We start from the raw sequence: 18,607 nt of genomic DNA, 5'->3' as shown, positions 1-18,607 counted from the left end.
GTTTTAGTCACCAGAAGCAAACTGATGCTCCTATATTTCCTGTTTACATGAATGAATTAAGCATGTTCTCAGACTTCTTTCTACACCAGATCCTTTTTATATCTTGCCATATTTTTTTTAAAAAATCAATCCTCTATGCCTTCCTTTTGTTGACTGGCTTTGGAACAGTGCACTATAGTGCTATGAGAAAGCAGTGAACAAATTCTCTTTCTGAAATACCCAGAGAACTTATGCCTTCAGATCCCTAGTGTGTGTCTGTAATTTAATTTCCTAGACCTCTATTTCCTCACCTATAAACTGGAGAGAAATATTTTGGAGAACCATAAAAAACCAGTGAGGTTCCATTTGCCCCTATGGATTAGGTGCATGAGCTTTGGAGTCAAATAGACTTGGGTTCAAGTTCTGACAGAATTTGCTGTTTTCTAGTTGTGTGTCCTTGACCAAGTTACTTAACCTCTTTGAGCTTTAGGTTCCTCATTCAAAAGATGAGATCAATAAAACCTCTCCTGACAATTCAATAAGAATTAAAGGACCTAATTTATAATCTGCTTTCCCACTAGCCCAATGCCAAACCCAGAGTAGGTTCTCCCTAAAAAAAAGCTGGGTTTGGTTTTGTTTTTTGCATCATCAATGTTCATTTTCCTGGGTGGTGGTGAGGGCTGCCACAGTCCAATGGGTATCATTCACGTTTTGGGGGTTGAGGGTGCCAGGAGTGAAAGGGAGGAGTGAAAGGAGTGAAGGGAAACAGTGTGAATCATGGCCCCTGGACCAGGCAACTCTGAAAATCTAGAGATTTACTAATGTGGGGACTTCCATCAGGGCCTATGTGGGGAGAGTGGTGTCTCTGGGGAATATCTTAGAATTTTAAACTGCACTCTGTCTATGAAACAGCTGTTAGTCAGTTTGAGCAATGCAGCCAAATCAGTGCGAAGCTGTTTAGTTGTTTGACATTATGCTAATCACACAAATACTTTAGGACTCCATTCATAACTAAGAACTACAGGTATTTTCCAGATGTAATCAACCATTAGGTTTTCTTCTCCAGGTGGTATTATTTTTCATGGTAAACTTTTTAAACGGAATCATAGCCGATCAAACTGGCAGCCCTGAAAATGTTTGCAGGCATGATTACCCTAATGGAATACTCAGCACCTAATGAATGCTTCCTGCGTGCAAAGACCGACCTGAGCTAGGGCCGCTCAAGATGAGAAAGACATGGTCACTGCCCTCCTTTGTTTCCAAAAGTGGTGGGGGATCATTCGTGCATGGCTCTAACTCAGGGTCCAGTGTAACAAGTTCTGCACAAGAGCAACAAGCAAAATACTCTGAAGCACAAGTGCAATCAAGAAAAACTTCACTGGGGTGCATGAGCTGGCCTAGAAGCCCAAATGGAATAGCGACTGGGAGGGATGAGGGAGAGACACCGTCACAGCAAAGGGGGTGGCACAGGCAAGGCTCAGGGCTGGGGGCACACCTCCATCCACGATTTCTTTCTTAATTTTTTCTTTCCTTTTTTTATATAACAAATTGTTGCTGAGCCCCCACTCTGTTCCACGCACTGTGCATATTGGGAACGAGTATGTAGACCAGTATGACCGGAGCACGAGACAAGAACTTGGACCTGAAGATTACACAATGGGCATTGTGATGAGAAAGAAGAGGGCAGGCGTGACAGACATTGCAGAGATGCCCCCCAATGTCTTGTGGTTGATTTAATGTTAGGAACAAGGGAAAGGGAAAGGGAACAACTGAGGATAACCTCAAGGTTTTTAGTCTGGTCACTAAGAAGCTTTTGATGCCTTTGAGAGATAAGGAAATGGAGGAGGAGCAGGTTTAAAGAAGATAATTAAGGAGAAATGAATGGACAAGCTTCAGCCTGTAAAAGATTCCAGTAAGCACTGGGTGTGTAATCCAAATATTCTTCTACATCACGACAGACAAATACGGAGTCTGAGGATCTTCATAGACCTTCGACATTGAGTCATATATAAACAGAGAAAAAGCCACTTGAAATTTAGTAAATTAGGATATAACATCTGTAACTAGGCTAGAGATGACCTAGTCCAACCCCCTAATTTTACAAGCAAAGAAACCGCATCTCAGACATACTCTCTATTGAGCGGGAGGACCAATCCAGGACTCTACACATTTAAGGAGAAAAATCCAGATTTCTAAAACATTCAAATCTGGAATAAAGATACCATCTAAATTTTTCAGAGTAGTTGTTATTTTGGTTTGATTGTTATTAACTAAACTAGCGTGATTTACAGATTATAAATAAAAGGTACTTTTTGAGAAAATGTATTGTTATTACTATAAACCATTGTCTACAAAATTACTTTTGAATTTAATTTCCAAGAATTCAGATTCCATAAAAAGCTTCAGAGGCTTAGAGTACCTAGAGCTATTTCTTGCTTGGGAAGACAGGACTCTTTTTAGGTCATTAAAATAATAACACCCCCACGTATATAATAAGGGGATGCCCTACATAGAAGGAAAGGGTTGGGTGCTTCCTGAAGGAGCCTGGTTTCTACAATGCCAGGCCCAGAAGAGTCACTGACAGCAGTTTCCTCCTCTGAAGGAGGAAAATCATGCCCTGCCGCTGACCAAGGAAGAGTGCCTCATAGTCACAGAACCAGTTAGTGGAGATTTGAAAAAGGAGGGGGAGCCATGGTGGCGGGGAGCTAAGCAGAGAGGGAAATATTTATAACTGTGACAACATGTTTCCCTGTAATAATTTATGAGCCCACTGAAGAAAAAGGAAACACAGAAACTATGAGTAAAATATCCAAAATGTAAACATGCCTTCTGCAAATTTTCTTTAGTTAAAAATTAAGGTTGAGGTTGACTAAAGTAAATGACTATATTTTCGTGGTCTCTTATTTCCTTGATGCTAAGGGTTACCAACTGATTTACAACTTCCTGTGTTGTTTTTTAATCTATATTTGTCAGCACATTTTTAATGTCAGATTACTTAAAATAGACATCTTGGGTCTAAGAGGGCAGGAATAATAATATTATGTTGACTTCTCTTGAAGTTTTATAGCACTTTACAAACATCCTTGTTTTGCCTAAAAAAGCTTTATATTTCTATAAATGAAATTAGTTTCAATATAGTTTTAAGACTTTTTATTATTATTATTCCAACTGATGACTTCAGGACTGAAAGGTAGTTCACTCAGTATGCTTTGAAACTAAGTAAATTACATGTACAACTTTATCCAAAAGAAGGTTTCGGCTTCCTCGTACTCAGGTAGCTTAAACTGTGAAACATAACAGGAAACCCATGAAAAAAGAAAGACTACAATCAAGACCTTAGGGCTCTTCCATTACAGTTTCTCTTCTAGCTATTGTGATTTATTATCTCATGTGATTTCTGCAATTTATGGATACTTGTTCAAAAAGAATATTCTCAAACATAAAGGTCATAAAACAGCTTTGTCTTTATGTAAGCTACCTTAGGATGTAATCAAAATGCAACATATATAAAATAAAAATTTTAAATTTATATTTGATAATTCAAAACAGACTTTCCACAGAGATAATTGCCTACCTCATCTTTCTTATTCTGCCTAATTGACAGGTACTGTTATTTAATTTCCAATTCTTAAACCAAGAGATAATGTAGAGCATTTCCTATTAATATTTTAATTAAAAAACCTCAGCCCTGACCAGCATGACTTAATTGGTTGGGTATCATCCCACAAAAGCAAAAGGTCACCAGTTCGATTCCTGTTCAGGGGACATGCCTGGGTTGCAGGTTTGGTCCCAGGTCGAGGCTCATGCTGGAGGCAGCCAGCTGATGTTTCTCTCACATCGATGTTTTACTCCCTCTCTTTCTCCCTCCCTTCCCATGTCTCTAAAACAAACAAATAAATAAATACATCAATCAGTCATTTAAAAAAAAAAACTTTAATCAGGGCAAAGAAGGGGAAGGGACAAGTCGAGAAACATGAATAAAGAGGACTCATGGACATGGACGACAGGGTAGGGGTGACTGTTGGAGGGGCAGGTAGGGAAGAGCAACAGGGAAAAAAGTAGGACAACTGTAACTGAACAACAATAATAAATAAATAAGCAAGCAGATAAATAAATCATCCTAAATGAATCCAAACAAAAAGTTATCCATGATCAGTACTATTTGAAAAAATTTACAGTCGAGTTCAGGGATATGTCTGTTAAGAGTATAACGTAGTAAGATAAACAAATGTACTCTGAGTGGCTTCTAAAAATATTTTCGAAAAGCATTAGTTATTTTCTAACTATTTATAATGGAACTAACCATACTTTCCGTCTCTCACATTGAAGAAGTTGGAGGATAAGATCAGTCAAAAATACAATCTTGAATTTAGTAACTCCAAGAGCTCTGCTCTTTCAATTTTCAAAAGAAAGACTTGTTGAAAGTTTGCCCTATATGCCCTAACTCTTTACTTTTGATGAAACGTGTTGAAGGAAATCTTTTTAAAATGAACTCAATCTGGACAACCACAATCCACACTGGCTGCTGAAAAACAAATGATAAAAAGAGTAATAAATTGACCTAGGGGTGGAGGGAAGGCAGATTTTCTCATTTGAGAGTTAGATGTAAACACTCTCCTTTTCTAAACAGGAGATTTGCCTTGCTCCTGACCATGCCACATAACTACCTACCTATGCGATGCGATCTAGGTCTCAAGAGTTGTTTCAGTCCACAGAATTCTTCCAATAAGATGGCATTGGATATATGTTTGGTATTACCAAGATTGTGACTGTATAGGGCGATGGCATGTTCTCATTACATTCTTCTGGTATCATTAGACCACTTGGGCAATATTAACCATGACATATGGAAATGACGTGGGTCAGTGTCCTCAATATGGCTACTCCAATCTGCTTTCCAGTGCTAGCATTAGAGAGAAGACCCTTTCAATAATAACAGTAATTATAAACAATAATAATAATAATAATACACCTTTGGGTTTAATAGTACTTTCCCTTTGAAGAACTCCCAACATTTTCATTCACGTTGTCTAATTTGTGCTTGAGACAATTCGATAAAGTAGCCAGCTGGCAATTATCATTATCTTCCTTTTACAAATAAATAAACTGAGGCCTAGGGATTTTCTTAGCATCACACAATTAGGAATAGAACCAGGGCGAAAGCCAATAATTCAGTGGTCTATCTCCCAGATTACTGCCATGTTTAGAAAAGTATCTGGGTATCTGAAGAACAGTTCTGTCCCTCAGGAAATCTTAGCACCAGAGCCAGGTCTTTTCCTTTTAAATTGCATTTACTCTAAGAAGGTACTCTTTTTCAAATTCATTAGAGAGGATTTTGTTTTCTGAGGTCATTAAGGTAGGAGTACTCAGATTTCTTTTCAAATTGTGTTGGCCTGAAGCAGAAGTATGCTTGAAATTCGAAAGATGTCTAAAATACTCTGGAATCAGTTTCTTTAACTATCTAACTTTTTTTTTTTAATTTCAAGCCCAAGTTAAACAAGATCAAATCAAGACATATAAATAAAAATGGGCACGAGGTGTTAACTGGAGTGTCCTAGCCAGGTTGCAAATTGGTTGACTGTGGCTTGCCAACTTAAATTCCTCCTTGCAGCTTCAGCTGGAATGAGTAGTCTTCATTTCCTGTCCTGACTTGTACTGTGTTACCGTTCACTGTGTAGGTGATCAGCATGTGGATCTGATGGTCTCAAAGCTCTATTAAGTTATAAATGTTCAAACTACCAGTCTGCTAGAGTAAAAATAGAAGTTGCTATTAGATGTCTATTCATACCCTGCAGAAGCCTGGCAACATTCTGAACCTTTTCAGAATGTAAATACTGCATATTAAGCATAGGAAAGAAAATTAATGTGCTGCATTTGCAAATTTATTTCCAAGTCAAAAATGCAAAGGAGGAGGGGGCTCTCGTAGCAGAGTTGATATTCTACATTTATGAATGTTGAAGGGTATATTAAGAACTTTGTAATGGCCTGAACACAAAAGAAAAGCACTTCAGAAATGAATTAATTTGGTTTCTCTGATAATCGTAGCTTTTGAATTTATTCTCTTTTGATTTTAAATTTATGGCCTCGGTATGACATTACCAGAGTTTACTGCATTTCGCAGGTGGCATTCATACGTTGTTACTTTACATGCGGTATATTATGGGCAATGGATTACAATTTTTTGTTAAAAATTTCCAGAACCACTCAAGTACTTCTTAATTAGACTTGCAAATCAGCAATGACTTTCTCTTGTAGGGGGAAAAATACTTAAAACATTGCAGGAATGTTGTGCCTTTTTTCCTTAGTAGTGGGAAAAGTTTGCAATAAAGTTTACTTTTTGAAACTTTGACATTTTTTAGTAAGTTCTGATTTACATATGAAGTCATCTTTTGACAATTCCAAACAAATGTCTTTTTAAAGCAAACCAGAGTTTTGTATGTGTTCCTGCAGCTCCAAAAGGGCTTAACAGATTTATCTTGCTGTCTGCCATTCACAACAGCGGAAAGTTGTCATCTCAATGACATTTTTAATGTCTTGAATAATTTAGTAATTGACACTTTAATCATAGATTTCTGCAGTAAAAACACTACCCACAAATCACCTGTACTTCCTCCAGATAACATAATAAACAAATGAGATAAATAGCAATAAACAGAAACAAACAATAACAAAAAACAAATAACAATAAATCAGAGTTAATAGTATTAATAATGTTCTCATATAAAGTAGAGAAAGAAAGCATGAAGTAACATATCTTTCAGATAAAATCTTTACAGTTCTTAGACACAGTGAGATCTGAAAGCAGATCTTAATTCCTATATGTTTTTAGACCTGGACTGCCCCTATACTTAGTTCCAGGAGGGTTCAAAATTCTTATCATTTATTCCCATGATAGAGGTCCATTTCATATTGAAGATATAAATTCTTGAAAGATTTCTAGTGATTTTATTTGGCTGGTAAGTAAAGATCTTGGATTTTTTTAAAGCTACATAATGGTTGATGATGAAACTTTGTTCTTATGGGTATTAAATCATGCCAAAAATCCTTTTACTTGATATTCTTTAAATACCATAGCATGTTTCAGCTAAAGCTCAGACTGTAAACTATCTTAAATAACACTAATGAAATGTACACATAATGAACAATATAACTAAATTAAGGTAATTTTCATGTAACAGATAACATCTGGGGGAAAGGTTTATCGGTAACTTATCTAAAACTAATTTTCTAGCGACCACATCTGTAGATGTTATTTATTGTATGTTCCCTTAACAGTCAATTATTCAGTTTAGAAATCTATTCTCTTCTTTATTAGAGCTTTTAATGTACTCACCTTGGTTCAAATGGTCTGCTCATTATCTGAAAAAATATAAACGGCATTCACATGGAACAACATGATTGTTTTTATTATATCCATTTGTGTGCAAGCATTCAAAAATGGCAAGAGAAACACATTTATTGCTTTACATTCAAAGTAATATTTAGGGGGTATTTGAAAGTCAAGCAAAACCAATCATTTGGCCAAATGGATGTATGTGTATAATCAGAAACTCCTGAGTTTTAATCTCAGCATTAGGCCTCAGGCAACTCACTTAAAGTCTTTCCCTTTGTTTCTTGATCTGAAGATTATGGGTACTATTCTCTTATAGAAGGGGGGAGTTGCTAAATCAGGGTACCAAATGGGAGTGTTTTTTTTAATAAACATACTTGATCCTTTTTCTGTTTTTATTTTTCTAGATTTAAAAGGTAACATATTAGACTTTTGAGGAAAAAAATATGAGACAATTACAATTCTACAAGAATATATAAAAATAGTTATAAAACTAGCTTTATTTAATTTGCTTCAACTATTCATAGACTTGAGGAAATTATAACGTTCTTTCAGAAAATCTAACTTAATAAAGCTGACCATGTCTCTCTGTTTTAAATAGATTTTATTACAGAACCAGTAATGTTGTAAAACATGAGGTTTTGTTAAAAAAAATACAAAGGCCTAATTGTATTTTTTTTAAAGAAAGTATTGCATCAGACGGTTTCATTTAAACATATTTGCTGGCTCTGTGCTCTCACCACAATTATTGATTCTAATTTTTCTTAAACTTGTTTTTTAAAAATGCTACTTAATCAGGAAAAAAATTACTGTTATGCTTCTGGGAACTGTGTTTATTTCAATCTATATATTTGACTATATACCTTCATATTATTAGTGAAATGACTTTACATTTACTCACATCTGCAATTAGGGTACTTTTTTTCCCTTGCAGTATCTTACTAAACCAGCCAAATGTAGCTCTTCACGAAAAAGAAAATAGCTACGGTGTGGCTCACTGAGTGTATGCGAAACACCCTGAAGAAAAGAAATGGTCACCCCCAGCTTTGTGCACAAATTAAATCAAGTGGCTAGCTGTATGAGCTCAATGCATAAAAGTCAAGGAAAAGAAAAGCTGACTCTCAGTCGGAGTGTCAGGTTTGGGGGATAAATGGAGCTTCATTTCACCAAAGAAGTGATGTGGACCTGAATGAGGAGTTCCGAGTTTCCGAGTGTGTGCCCAAGTGCACAGACACACCCCAGGGCCAAGGACTAGGAAAACTGGGTGACTGCAAGCAGTTTAGCGTAGCCTTATAAAGAAATCCAGCCCACAGGGGTATGCAGGGTAAAATAAGAGATTTGAGCACAACTATCTGTTTACACTTACACATATGATCTGATGGAAGATGGGGCCCAGGCAGATGGGCAGATGGTATAATCCGCTCCTGGCAGGATGCAGAGGGAATCTATTAAGAACTTCCTCCAAGAGGTGAGAGAAAAGTAGTAGAAAGGCCCCGCCTGTGCATGGAAAAGCACAGCAGCAAGACAAATGCGGCGAGAGCAACAAAGGAAATTTGGCTTCATTAAGAGGATATACTTGTTCCTTGTAGATCAGCTCATGCTTGCTCGCTCAGTGCCTGCAGTAAATTCAGGAACCTCCGTTCAGTTCCTTTCTCTCTTCTTTTTTCAATGTGTCTCTCACCACGACTCCCCCTAAATTTCTATTTCCCACCCTATATTACAGTCTATACCACTCATCATCTTCCCTTGTCTCTGTATTCTCATGTGCAGCTTATTTATTTTACCTATAATGTTGCAGAGGACATTAAAATGTGGTTAGCTATTTCATTTTCCTCGCTTGGTAAGATAAAGAGCAAGATAAAGTGGAAGAGGAAGAAACAAGCATGGTGGAAAAAAGGTGCAAACAATTTTGTCGGATGCTGCAAATGCTTGTATGTCCCATTGAGGAAGAAAAACAGTGGCTTATGAATGTGATGAGAGAAAAGAACTATTCTGATGTGTTTCTTGATATTCTATTTTGATTAGTATTTAGTCAACTTAAGATAAACAATCTGGCATGATGTCATCTAACAGAATAGAGATTAAGTGCTTAATAATATCAATAATTTCCAAGTATGGCAACATGATGACATATTACAGTTTACTGAAAACTGGAGAGGCCAAGGAGTTGGCACACCAGGGTTTAACTCCCAGACCTGTCACTAAGTAATTATTTGTCTAAGCCAGTTATTTAATCTCTTGGTTTCTAAATTTACTTGACTGTAAAGTTAGGATACTTCAGTTCTTCTATATATGTATACTCAGCAACAACTTTCTATAAAATCAAATGAAAATGAAAAATATGGCCGTGGCTGGTGTGGCTCAGTGGATTGAGTGCCAGCCTGCAAACCAAAGCGCTGCTGGTTCGATTCCCAGTCAGGGCACATGCCTGCATTGTAGGCCAGGTCCCCCATAGGGGGCGCCCGAGAAGCAACCACACATTGATGTTTCTCTCCCTCTCTTTCTCCCTCCCTTCCTCTCTGTCTAAAATTAAATAAATACATAAAATCTTAAAAAAATAATAATAAATAACATTACATATTCTTTAAAAATGAAATAAAAAATATGAATTCAATGTAAAATACATTGATATGACTGAGCAATAACTTAGCCTCTAGTACACTTCAAAACTTATCTAAGTAAAAATAAATATTAACATTTAAATGATGAAATATTATAATATGTAAGTTTATGTGAAATTAGAAATGAATGTATGATGATTTCACAGTTTTTCCAGGCCTCATGGGATGGCAATTATTTGAATGTCTACATTTTCAGAATATTGTCTTCAAACTTGTAGGCTCAGAGTTGACTTTGCCAGCATACACTTGGTGTCTTCATCTCAGACCACAAAAGCAGATTCATGGAGCTTCCTGTATGAACTAGAACACAAGTTTGTAGATGTACAGTAAGGGCTGCAATAAGCTTGATAATCAGAGCACTGAAGTGGACATATCTTTACAGATCAGTCGAGAGATGGATAGTCAAATTATGATCAAAATGTTTGTTCAAAGTGAAATCAGAATGAGAGGAGCTAATAAAATGATTTAGATGTTTAATGGCATCAGCACAATCTTCTCTCTTTCTGTGGTGAGATGGACACCACTTACGTTGACTTCTTTTCCTCGTTTCTTCATTTCCACAGATAACCAACCAGCATCACCCTTCCTCTGACTCACTCTTGCCACAGAATTATTAAATGCTCATAGTGAAATTTTGCCTTGTCCTCTGTGTTTCTGGTTGATTTTGCAAGAATCTCTGATTTACTGTGTGCTGGTTTTATACATTAACCTTTAGAGATTGGATCAAGATCATTATCAAGTTCTTGATGGCCACTCTAACATTGCCCCCAAGAATAGGTATTTGTATACCTGGGCAAGTAATATTGATCACCATCAGGCTGTTTTTGAATGTTCTAGGCGTATAACCCTCTGCCAAAATTGAAGAAGATGTATAGGGGACCTAAGACATTGTCTCTAAGTACAGAGAGCTTGTAGGCAGCAGGAAGGGAACACTGACCCATGAACAATAAAAGCTCAGAGAAGTACAAAATGAAGTCCTAAACCATATAGTATAGAAAGAGAATTAGACAGTGGATAGAAGAAAATGCAAACAATCTGATACAAAGCTGAAATGGTAAATTGTGTTCACACACAAAAGGCTTTATCATAATATAGCTCTTTTCTTCCCCTTTAGCAAATGATAGAAGTTGTCAAGCCTTCAGGTGGCTTTTTCCCCAACCCTCTAGAAGAAGGAATCTCATTTGATATTTACTCAATGTTCATAGAGCCACCCCCAACATTGGATACAGAAATGAAGGTATGTTTCCTTTTGTCTCTTAATTCACCTTCTCTCAGCATAGTATTCTCTATGGGTGGGAGGAAAGGAAGCAATTGCTCTTCTATTTTCTCTCACTCTGATTTTTTCCAGCTAAATGTATGTATTTGTTTAACCATTGATTCACAGGTGGGCCAGTTGAGGGTGGTTCAGCAGTTTTAATCTTTTCCACTCCATTTTTCCCAATCACCACCTTCACTTTCCCAAAAGTAAGCACTGTTAGCATCATGACTTGATCTGTCATACTCATAAATAATTAAAATGCAGGATGATGTCAAATTACAATCTCCTAATAGGTTGACATTATTCCTGGTAGAAAAGTATCCAGGAGAAGTTTAAGGCAACATAGAAATCCCTGAATACTTCAGATATCACCTGAGCTTTGTTTACTTTCAATATTCTAGGGATTGGATCAAGAACAAGGCCCTGTGGAGCCCCAGCCAGAAGCCAGCACTTCAGACACGGATGCTTTGGTTGGTTTCACTATTGAAGATGTGAAATCAGTGCTGGCTCAAGTCACAGATGACATTTTAATCGGCATTCAGGTACTCAGCCTTGATAGTGTGCTCACTTACTTCATTACTGGTTAATTAGCCAACTTCATCCTTAATGTCTGTAAGTAATACCTACCCGCAGTCAGCAACAGCGATGCTTATAATGGAGGCGTTCAATTTAATATCTCCACATTATTCTCAGTTGAGTCATCTGAGACCCAATAAGATTACAAAATAAATTCGCTAATAGCACATAGTGTGATGTGTGCTTTCAGTTTAAAAATATCATTCAGCATCGAAACAAAAACAACGTAATAATAACATGGTAAAGGCTTTGTGCCTTGTCACACTAAAATTGTTCACGCAAGAGTACAGCACATTTCTAAAAACAGTAAACACTGATGATCAAAGTATAATTTTCAGCTAAGCTTTCTCACCAAATTTCTAAAAAGATATTTCCAAATCTTTGAACTCCCTCTCAGGTGGTTTGTTTCTTTTCACATAGTACTAGTAGCTAAGCAGTTTACACCAATGACTGTGTGAAACCAGGAATGGCAACAGCCATCTCAATAGCAATTGCCAATGGTGGATCAGCTGGCTTACTTTTATGCTAAATTTTTTTCCATCAGAAACAAACAAAACAAAACAAAACAAAACAAAACAAACATTTCTACCTTCACAAAGACTTGCATCGTTGCCCAGGCAAAATGATGAAATAAGTGAATTGCATATTTTGAGAGGATTTATAATTTCTTGCAGAAAGGACCATGAATCAATAAGACAGTTTACTGCATGTTTAAAATATTAATACATCTTAGGGAAAGATTTAGTTGATATCTAAACATGAGACTGTATATAAGAAGCTCACTGTATTAACAACTAATTTAGAAAGAGCAAAAGATTAGTTTGGCATAAGCATAGCTTGTTACTTGTTTAATCATCAAATGTTAATGCACTATTTACATGAACATTTAATGATTTGATGCCAAGAGAATCAGCCAAAGTCCTTGGCTTAATAAGGAGTATTTAGTGTTTACCAGAAATAGTGGAAGAACACGTTTTACACAAAGCTTTATTGTTAACAACCCCATGAATGTAATAACTGGTTACTGTGTGGAAGGGCAGAGTGCAGTGAATTAAGCTGAGTTCAGAACATATCTCCTTTTTAGATTTGATAACATTTCATCTAAATATAGTTTATGTATAATCATCGCCCTGGGCTCCTTTGCAGTCCTGTGGCTCTGAAATCATTGCTGAGGAACTGCTAGACAGTCATAGAATTGTTTGCAGGCCCCCCAAATTGAAAACATTTTACCAAGGCCATGTTCCATGTAGTGAGTATATTTTTAACTATTCATTGATTTTTTTTAATATTAGAGTCTGTAGCATTTATAACACTACTCTATAACCGGAAGAATATGATTGCTATATATGTACGTGATGGTCCCACTGGCCTGCAGTTATCCTTAACTGGGCTTGGAAGTTGATTAGCTGGTTCATCTAAATATAATTAGACATAGGAAGAACTTGGACCAGAGGTGAGGGATGTAGATCCTTTAGGTGCTACAATCATTTCCATATTAAGTGGATTCATGGACTAGCTTAGGCCAAATTACTGCCAATATTTCAATAAAACAACATGATGATGTGGATTTATACAATGTTTCAAGATAGCAAACCCCCTTATGTATTTTCTTCCAATAATCCTAATATACTTTATGTAAATTAGGCAGGCATTTCTCTGGCAAATCAATTGAGAAACGAGAGACACAAGAAGAATGAGTCATTTGTCCAGAGTTTCCAAGATCAGAAACTGATGAAAGACTCTGAATGAGAGCTGTAAACTGGGTTCTAGTTCAAATTCCAGAGTTATCCACAAAAAACACATAACCTCTAATATCACGACCAGACTACTTTGGATTTTAATACTCCTGTGGTATGGCACTTTTTCAGTGTTTGCCCTTGTTTCTTGGTCAGATTCCAAGCTGGGTAATTACTCTGCTTTACCTAAATTTCTCCCCTTGTTTCAGATGGGTAAGTTATTTTCCAATTCTAAAACCCGCCTTCCAATGTTCCTGGCTCTTAAAACGGCTGCATCCCTTTTCAGAGGTAGCCACATGCCAGTGGTCAGGGAATATAAGCCTTTGGAATACAATGGCCTGCTGTCGAAACCTTTAATAAATTATTATTTGTAAGATGTTCAGAATTTTCCAATAGTCTTTCTCCTCATCTATTTAAAAATCATACTGTTATTATATTTTGGGGAGGAAAAGGCAGTAGAGAGATCATGTTTTAAGTAGTTTTTTTCAGAGCTCCTTCTCCAGTGTGGTTAGAGGCATATTTCACTTTATATAATTCCGAAATTTCTAAAAATGCAGTGTGAATCCTTACATTTTTTTACACTAATCCACTTACTTTCCCATTGACTCACTTTATGGTTTTAGAGATTTATTAAGATTGAAGTTATCTTGGCTCTGAGATGTTAATTAAAATTATACCGAATAGAGAAAACATTTTAAGGTTCTGTAGTTTAGTTATTTTAATTTTAAAGATACATTCAAAATGAAATTATTTTGGCCCTGAATTGTATAATAAAAGATTATACCCAATGGAGCAAACTTTAATATATTTAAAGAATTACATTTCAGAAAAATATGAATGCTAACACTGGATTCTTGCTGTTAAATGTTGGCTGTTGGCCCTAAGCAACAGGGTAAAATAAAATGAAAACCTTGAGGGAAGTTTGCCATCTTGGGACTACCGGTATTTTTAGATCAACTTGAATTTCCAGGTTAGAAAACCTGAGAGTGAGATCACCTCAAGGTGGTGACCGTTGAGAGGCTACTGAACCTAGGCCAAATGTTTCCCATTCTTCCTACAAGAACACAGAACATCCCCAGTCCTAGTTGTTGTGGGATAGGTTGTCTGTTCAGCAGAGTTCTAGGGAGTAACAAGGAGAGATGGTAGACTAACGACAGGGTGTTCTTGACCAGACAAGGAGTGTTTTCACCCTGCTCTGCTGGTTGTGTCTGAAGTGCTGATCTAGAGGTCTTAACCCTAACCACCCTCTGTCAGGACACCACCACCCCGCTAGATGTGCACCTTACCTTCATGAATTCTGCTCCCCAAAGCCAACACTTGGCCTAGATGAATTCCGTTTCAGTGAAATGCCAGGAAGGTCTTCAGGTGAATGTGAAAAAACCCTGGCAAGACAGTGAAACAAGCCGGAAGATGGTAGTACATCTGTCCTCAATTGAAAAGAAATGAGATTATTAATGGGCATAGGACGCATTACAGTCTGGCACTGCTTAATAACAGAGATACGTTCTGAGAAATGTGTCATTAGGCAATATTGTGCAAACATCACAGAGTGTACCTAACATCAAGCATCACAGAGCCTATACACCCCAGCACTATGTGATATAGCCTATTGTTCTTAGACTATAAGCCTATACAACATGTTACTGTGCAAAACAGCACGAGATTAAATGAAGCACAAGGGAGAATGATGCAATCAAGAGACACAGTAAACATGAGATGTATGAGTCTGCCTCCTGCATAACACAGCATACTTTCTTTTTATAAGTAGAAAGGGTGCACTCTCAAGTCATGCTAAAAAGTGTAGTATATTAAATATATACTACATAGTTGTAACTTATTTGTTTATTCAGTAAGTATGTATGCATTGTACGTAATCGTTATGTGCTGTATTTGCATATGATTGGTAGCACAATATGTCTGTTTACACCAGCATCGCCACAAACGCATGAGTAATGTGCTATGCTGGGACGTTACAATGGCTATGACGTCACTAGGCAATAGGAATTTTTCAGCTCCACTATAATCTTAATGGGGCCACTGTCATATACATGGTCTGTCTGGGACCAAAACATCCTTATGTGGCACATGACTCTAACTGAAAGTGGGAAGAGTCAGTTTAGGGAGAGCAGTGCTTCCCAGGCCTTTGGAACTGTGACCAGATTATTACTTCCAACCATTTTATCCCTATATGGTCTAACATAAAGAAATAGGAGTAACTTTTTTTTATCTAATTCTTCTTTGCTTTTATTAAAATAGTTCACTGTTTCTCTACATTGGCAGTTTCAAAATAATACTAGGAAAGTATCCTATTACTTTTATTTGCCTTTACATGTGCTCTAGCCTAGCATAAGTGTTTGATGGTAAGACAATGGGTTAATAAATGAAATATTATATATATAGAACACAAACAAGCGTTTATTGTACAAAATTAAGGCCTTCACATTTCATATTTCACTAATAGGCTACAGAAAGACTCAGTAATTTTTAAAAGCCTACATAAAAATTTCACTTTCACTTCCTCCCACCCCCAGCTATTAAAACAGTCTTACCAAATGTTATCAAAACAAAAATGACAAATAACACCAAGTCCTTTAAAGACAACTATCCCAAATGTTATTTCTTGGTATAGGCAATCCATGGCATGGGATGCTGTGTTCTTAAATCCTTGTAAAGCATATTTTTAAAACATTTCACAACATCGTATCACTGAAATATAACATTGGTGAATATATCACAAAACTAGGTGTTGGAATTACTAGCTTAAAAACTAGCATGTAATATTAACTTAATACTTAATTTTTAACTGCTTACTATTTCAGGTAAGAACTAAGACCCTAGGTGGTTAAGTGTCTTGCCCAAGGCTACATGGCTAAACTAATCCCTAGGTCTCCCGTGCTCCTAGACCAGTGTGCTCTTTTCAGCTCTACCAGAATAATCGTGCCTGAGGGATTGGAGATTCCTAAAAAAGGACAGTTTCTTTGTAACCTGGAACAACATGTCCATCCCTCCTTGCCTCCTGCACCCAACCACCAAGAAAGGAAAAAATGAAAAATCAGAGGACAAAGTTTGATCCAAGGCTTGATAAACTTGAGCCCCCCCCAAAAAAAGAAAGAAAACTGGTACTCAAACAAGAATCCAGAATTATTTATAACCAATGCAATCTTTTCAAACATATCAATTCTTACTGTGAAGGTAAAACAAAATCTCATCAGATAGAGCAACGAGGATGTACATTCAAAACTATCTATTATAGTATTAAAGAAATAAATAAGAATGAAAAGTTATATCTGGACCAAAACAGTATTTGATTTTTAAAATTCCTGCTATATAAATTAAAATAATAAGAGTTTCTCAAAATACAGTTACCCTGAAAACTTCAAATTATGTTATAGACATGAACATTCTAAACTTCAAATTATTTATTAACATATACGTATAAACTACTCTGCACACACTTGTAGATGGTTTTAAACATCATCTAAACAAAAACACCAGTTTTACCACATCACCCGCCACTGGTTTCTCTATACATAATTTTATTACCCATCATGAAAAAGAGAAGACATTTCCAGAGCTACTACATCCAGTTAATGTGAAAATATTTCTGAAATTGTGCAGGTAGCAATGTTAGTCCACAGATCGTCACAGCCAGAAGCTAAATGCTATCACAGCTGCAGCAAACACTAAGACCTGTCAGCAATCACTTACTTTTTTCTACCAAAACTAGACTACAGAGTGGCATAATTCCAGGAGTTACATTGTTTGATGAATACTTTTAATTATGAAAATTGTTCTAATTGTAAGATTATTTGTGGTGTTATTTCACAACAGAAGCTTTCTGGATCCCATTTAGAATGTATGACACAGGAGACAAAAACATTTATTGCAAAGGGGTGGGGAGACCAACAACATTACAGCAACTGAGCCCAGAGCAGTTATTCTGACTCAGTGCTTTTTGGTAAAGTCTGTCTGAAAATACAGATAAATTATCCTATCTTCTAACACAAGGCTATGTGAAAAATGGCTGTCCAAATACCACTTCCTGTTCATAGCAGACATGCTATACATTGGGAATGTGCAGAGAAATATGATAAAGTGTTATCACATCACTACAGGCTGAAACACAGCTATGTCTGCAAAACAGGAAGGTGTGTGAGGGATAATGTCTGTCTTTAGGCACTATAGTATGTCAAAACCACAAAGACAATGTGCAGCAAAAGATAGCTCCATCATAACCACTTTTTTATGATTGTCTTCACAGACCGAGATAAACGAAAAGCTGCAAATACAGGAAGAGGCCTTTAATGCACGAATAGAAAAATTGAAAAAGGCCTGAGGACTCGGTACAAAGAGAGCAATGCTAAACTTCACAGAAACAAACAAAACCAGTCAGAATAATACACTCTCTAGAGCATCGTATCTCCTATATTTAGTGGAGAGAGAAAAACCAAGCCCCACTTTTTATTATCCTAAGTAATTAGAAAAGTATTGGCCCCAATTTTGCTATCTCCTGTCCCATAACAGCCTCTGAATTTATTGCACTGAGTGTAATAAGAACATTTTGTATACAAGAGTTTGGAGAATTATATATAAAAATACAATTACTTTTACAATCCTCCTTTGACATTTTGACTAATAAATGTTATTCATCTTCAAGGAGAATGAAGCCAACATTTTTAAATAAAGAAAAAATAATAATAATTTTATCCATATTAACCCAAATGAACTGCCACATTAATAGAGCACCGGGAACAGATACCGCTAACCACACTACTGAGGATAAAACTTGCTAAACAATAGCTATTCAAATGCGTATATTAGAGGTTTTCTTTTTCCTTAAATCGTTCGGTTTCCTCATTTAAAGGTTTCAGTGTGAAGCCAATTTTCTGAAATTATATAATGCAGTTTGAAGCACTTTAATTTATTCTGTACTGTATTTGTTATTTCTAATCTTGTTACTCTCCCAGGAGAATACATGACCTATATAAAAAGAAGCAATGTATAAATGGTTATTAAAGACCAACCTATATATAGATTGTAAAAGTCTTAAATACAAATCAAACTCACAGAACTCTTAAAATTAACCATTATATTGCAGTAGAGTGGT

The 18,607-nt window shown here is 36.4% G+C and overlaps 1 protein-coding gene across 1 annotated transcript in view; it reads left to right on the top strand.

The window, feature by feature from the left end:
* The window catches only part of CABCOCO1 (ciliary associated calcium binding coiled-coil 1), a 107,468-nt gene extending 89,522 nt beyond the window's left edge, over positions 1 to 17,946 (top strand). The window contains exons 6-8 of the mRNA XM_054572400.1: positions 11,045 to 11,167; positions 11,590 to 11,730; positions 17,762 to 17,946. Of these exons, the coding sequence (XP_054428375.1) occupies positions 11,045 to 11,167; positions 11,590 to 11,730; positions 17,762 to 17,836 (339 nt within the window). The 3' untranslated portion in view covers positions 17,837 to 17,946. The remainder of the gene's footprint in view (positions 1 to 11,044; positions 11,168 to 11,589; positions 11,731 to 17,761) is intronic.
* Positions 17,947 to 18,607: the final 661 nt, after the last annotated feature.

Source organism: Pteronotus mesoamericanus, unplaced genomic scaffold (genome assembly GCF_021234165.1).
Source record: "Pteronotus mesoamericanus isolate MK-2021 breed Mesoamerican mustached bat unplaced genomic scaffold, CSHL_Meso_final contig_24, whole genome shotgun sequence".
In the NCBI taxonomy this organism is placed as follows: domain Eukaryota; kingdom Metazoa; phylum Chordata; class Mammalia; order Chiroptera; family Mormoopidae; genus Pteronotus; species Pteronotus mesoamericanus.
This window is presented reverse-complemented; position numbering and strand designations above follow the sequence as displayed.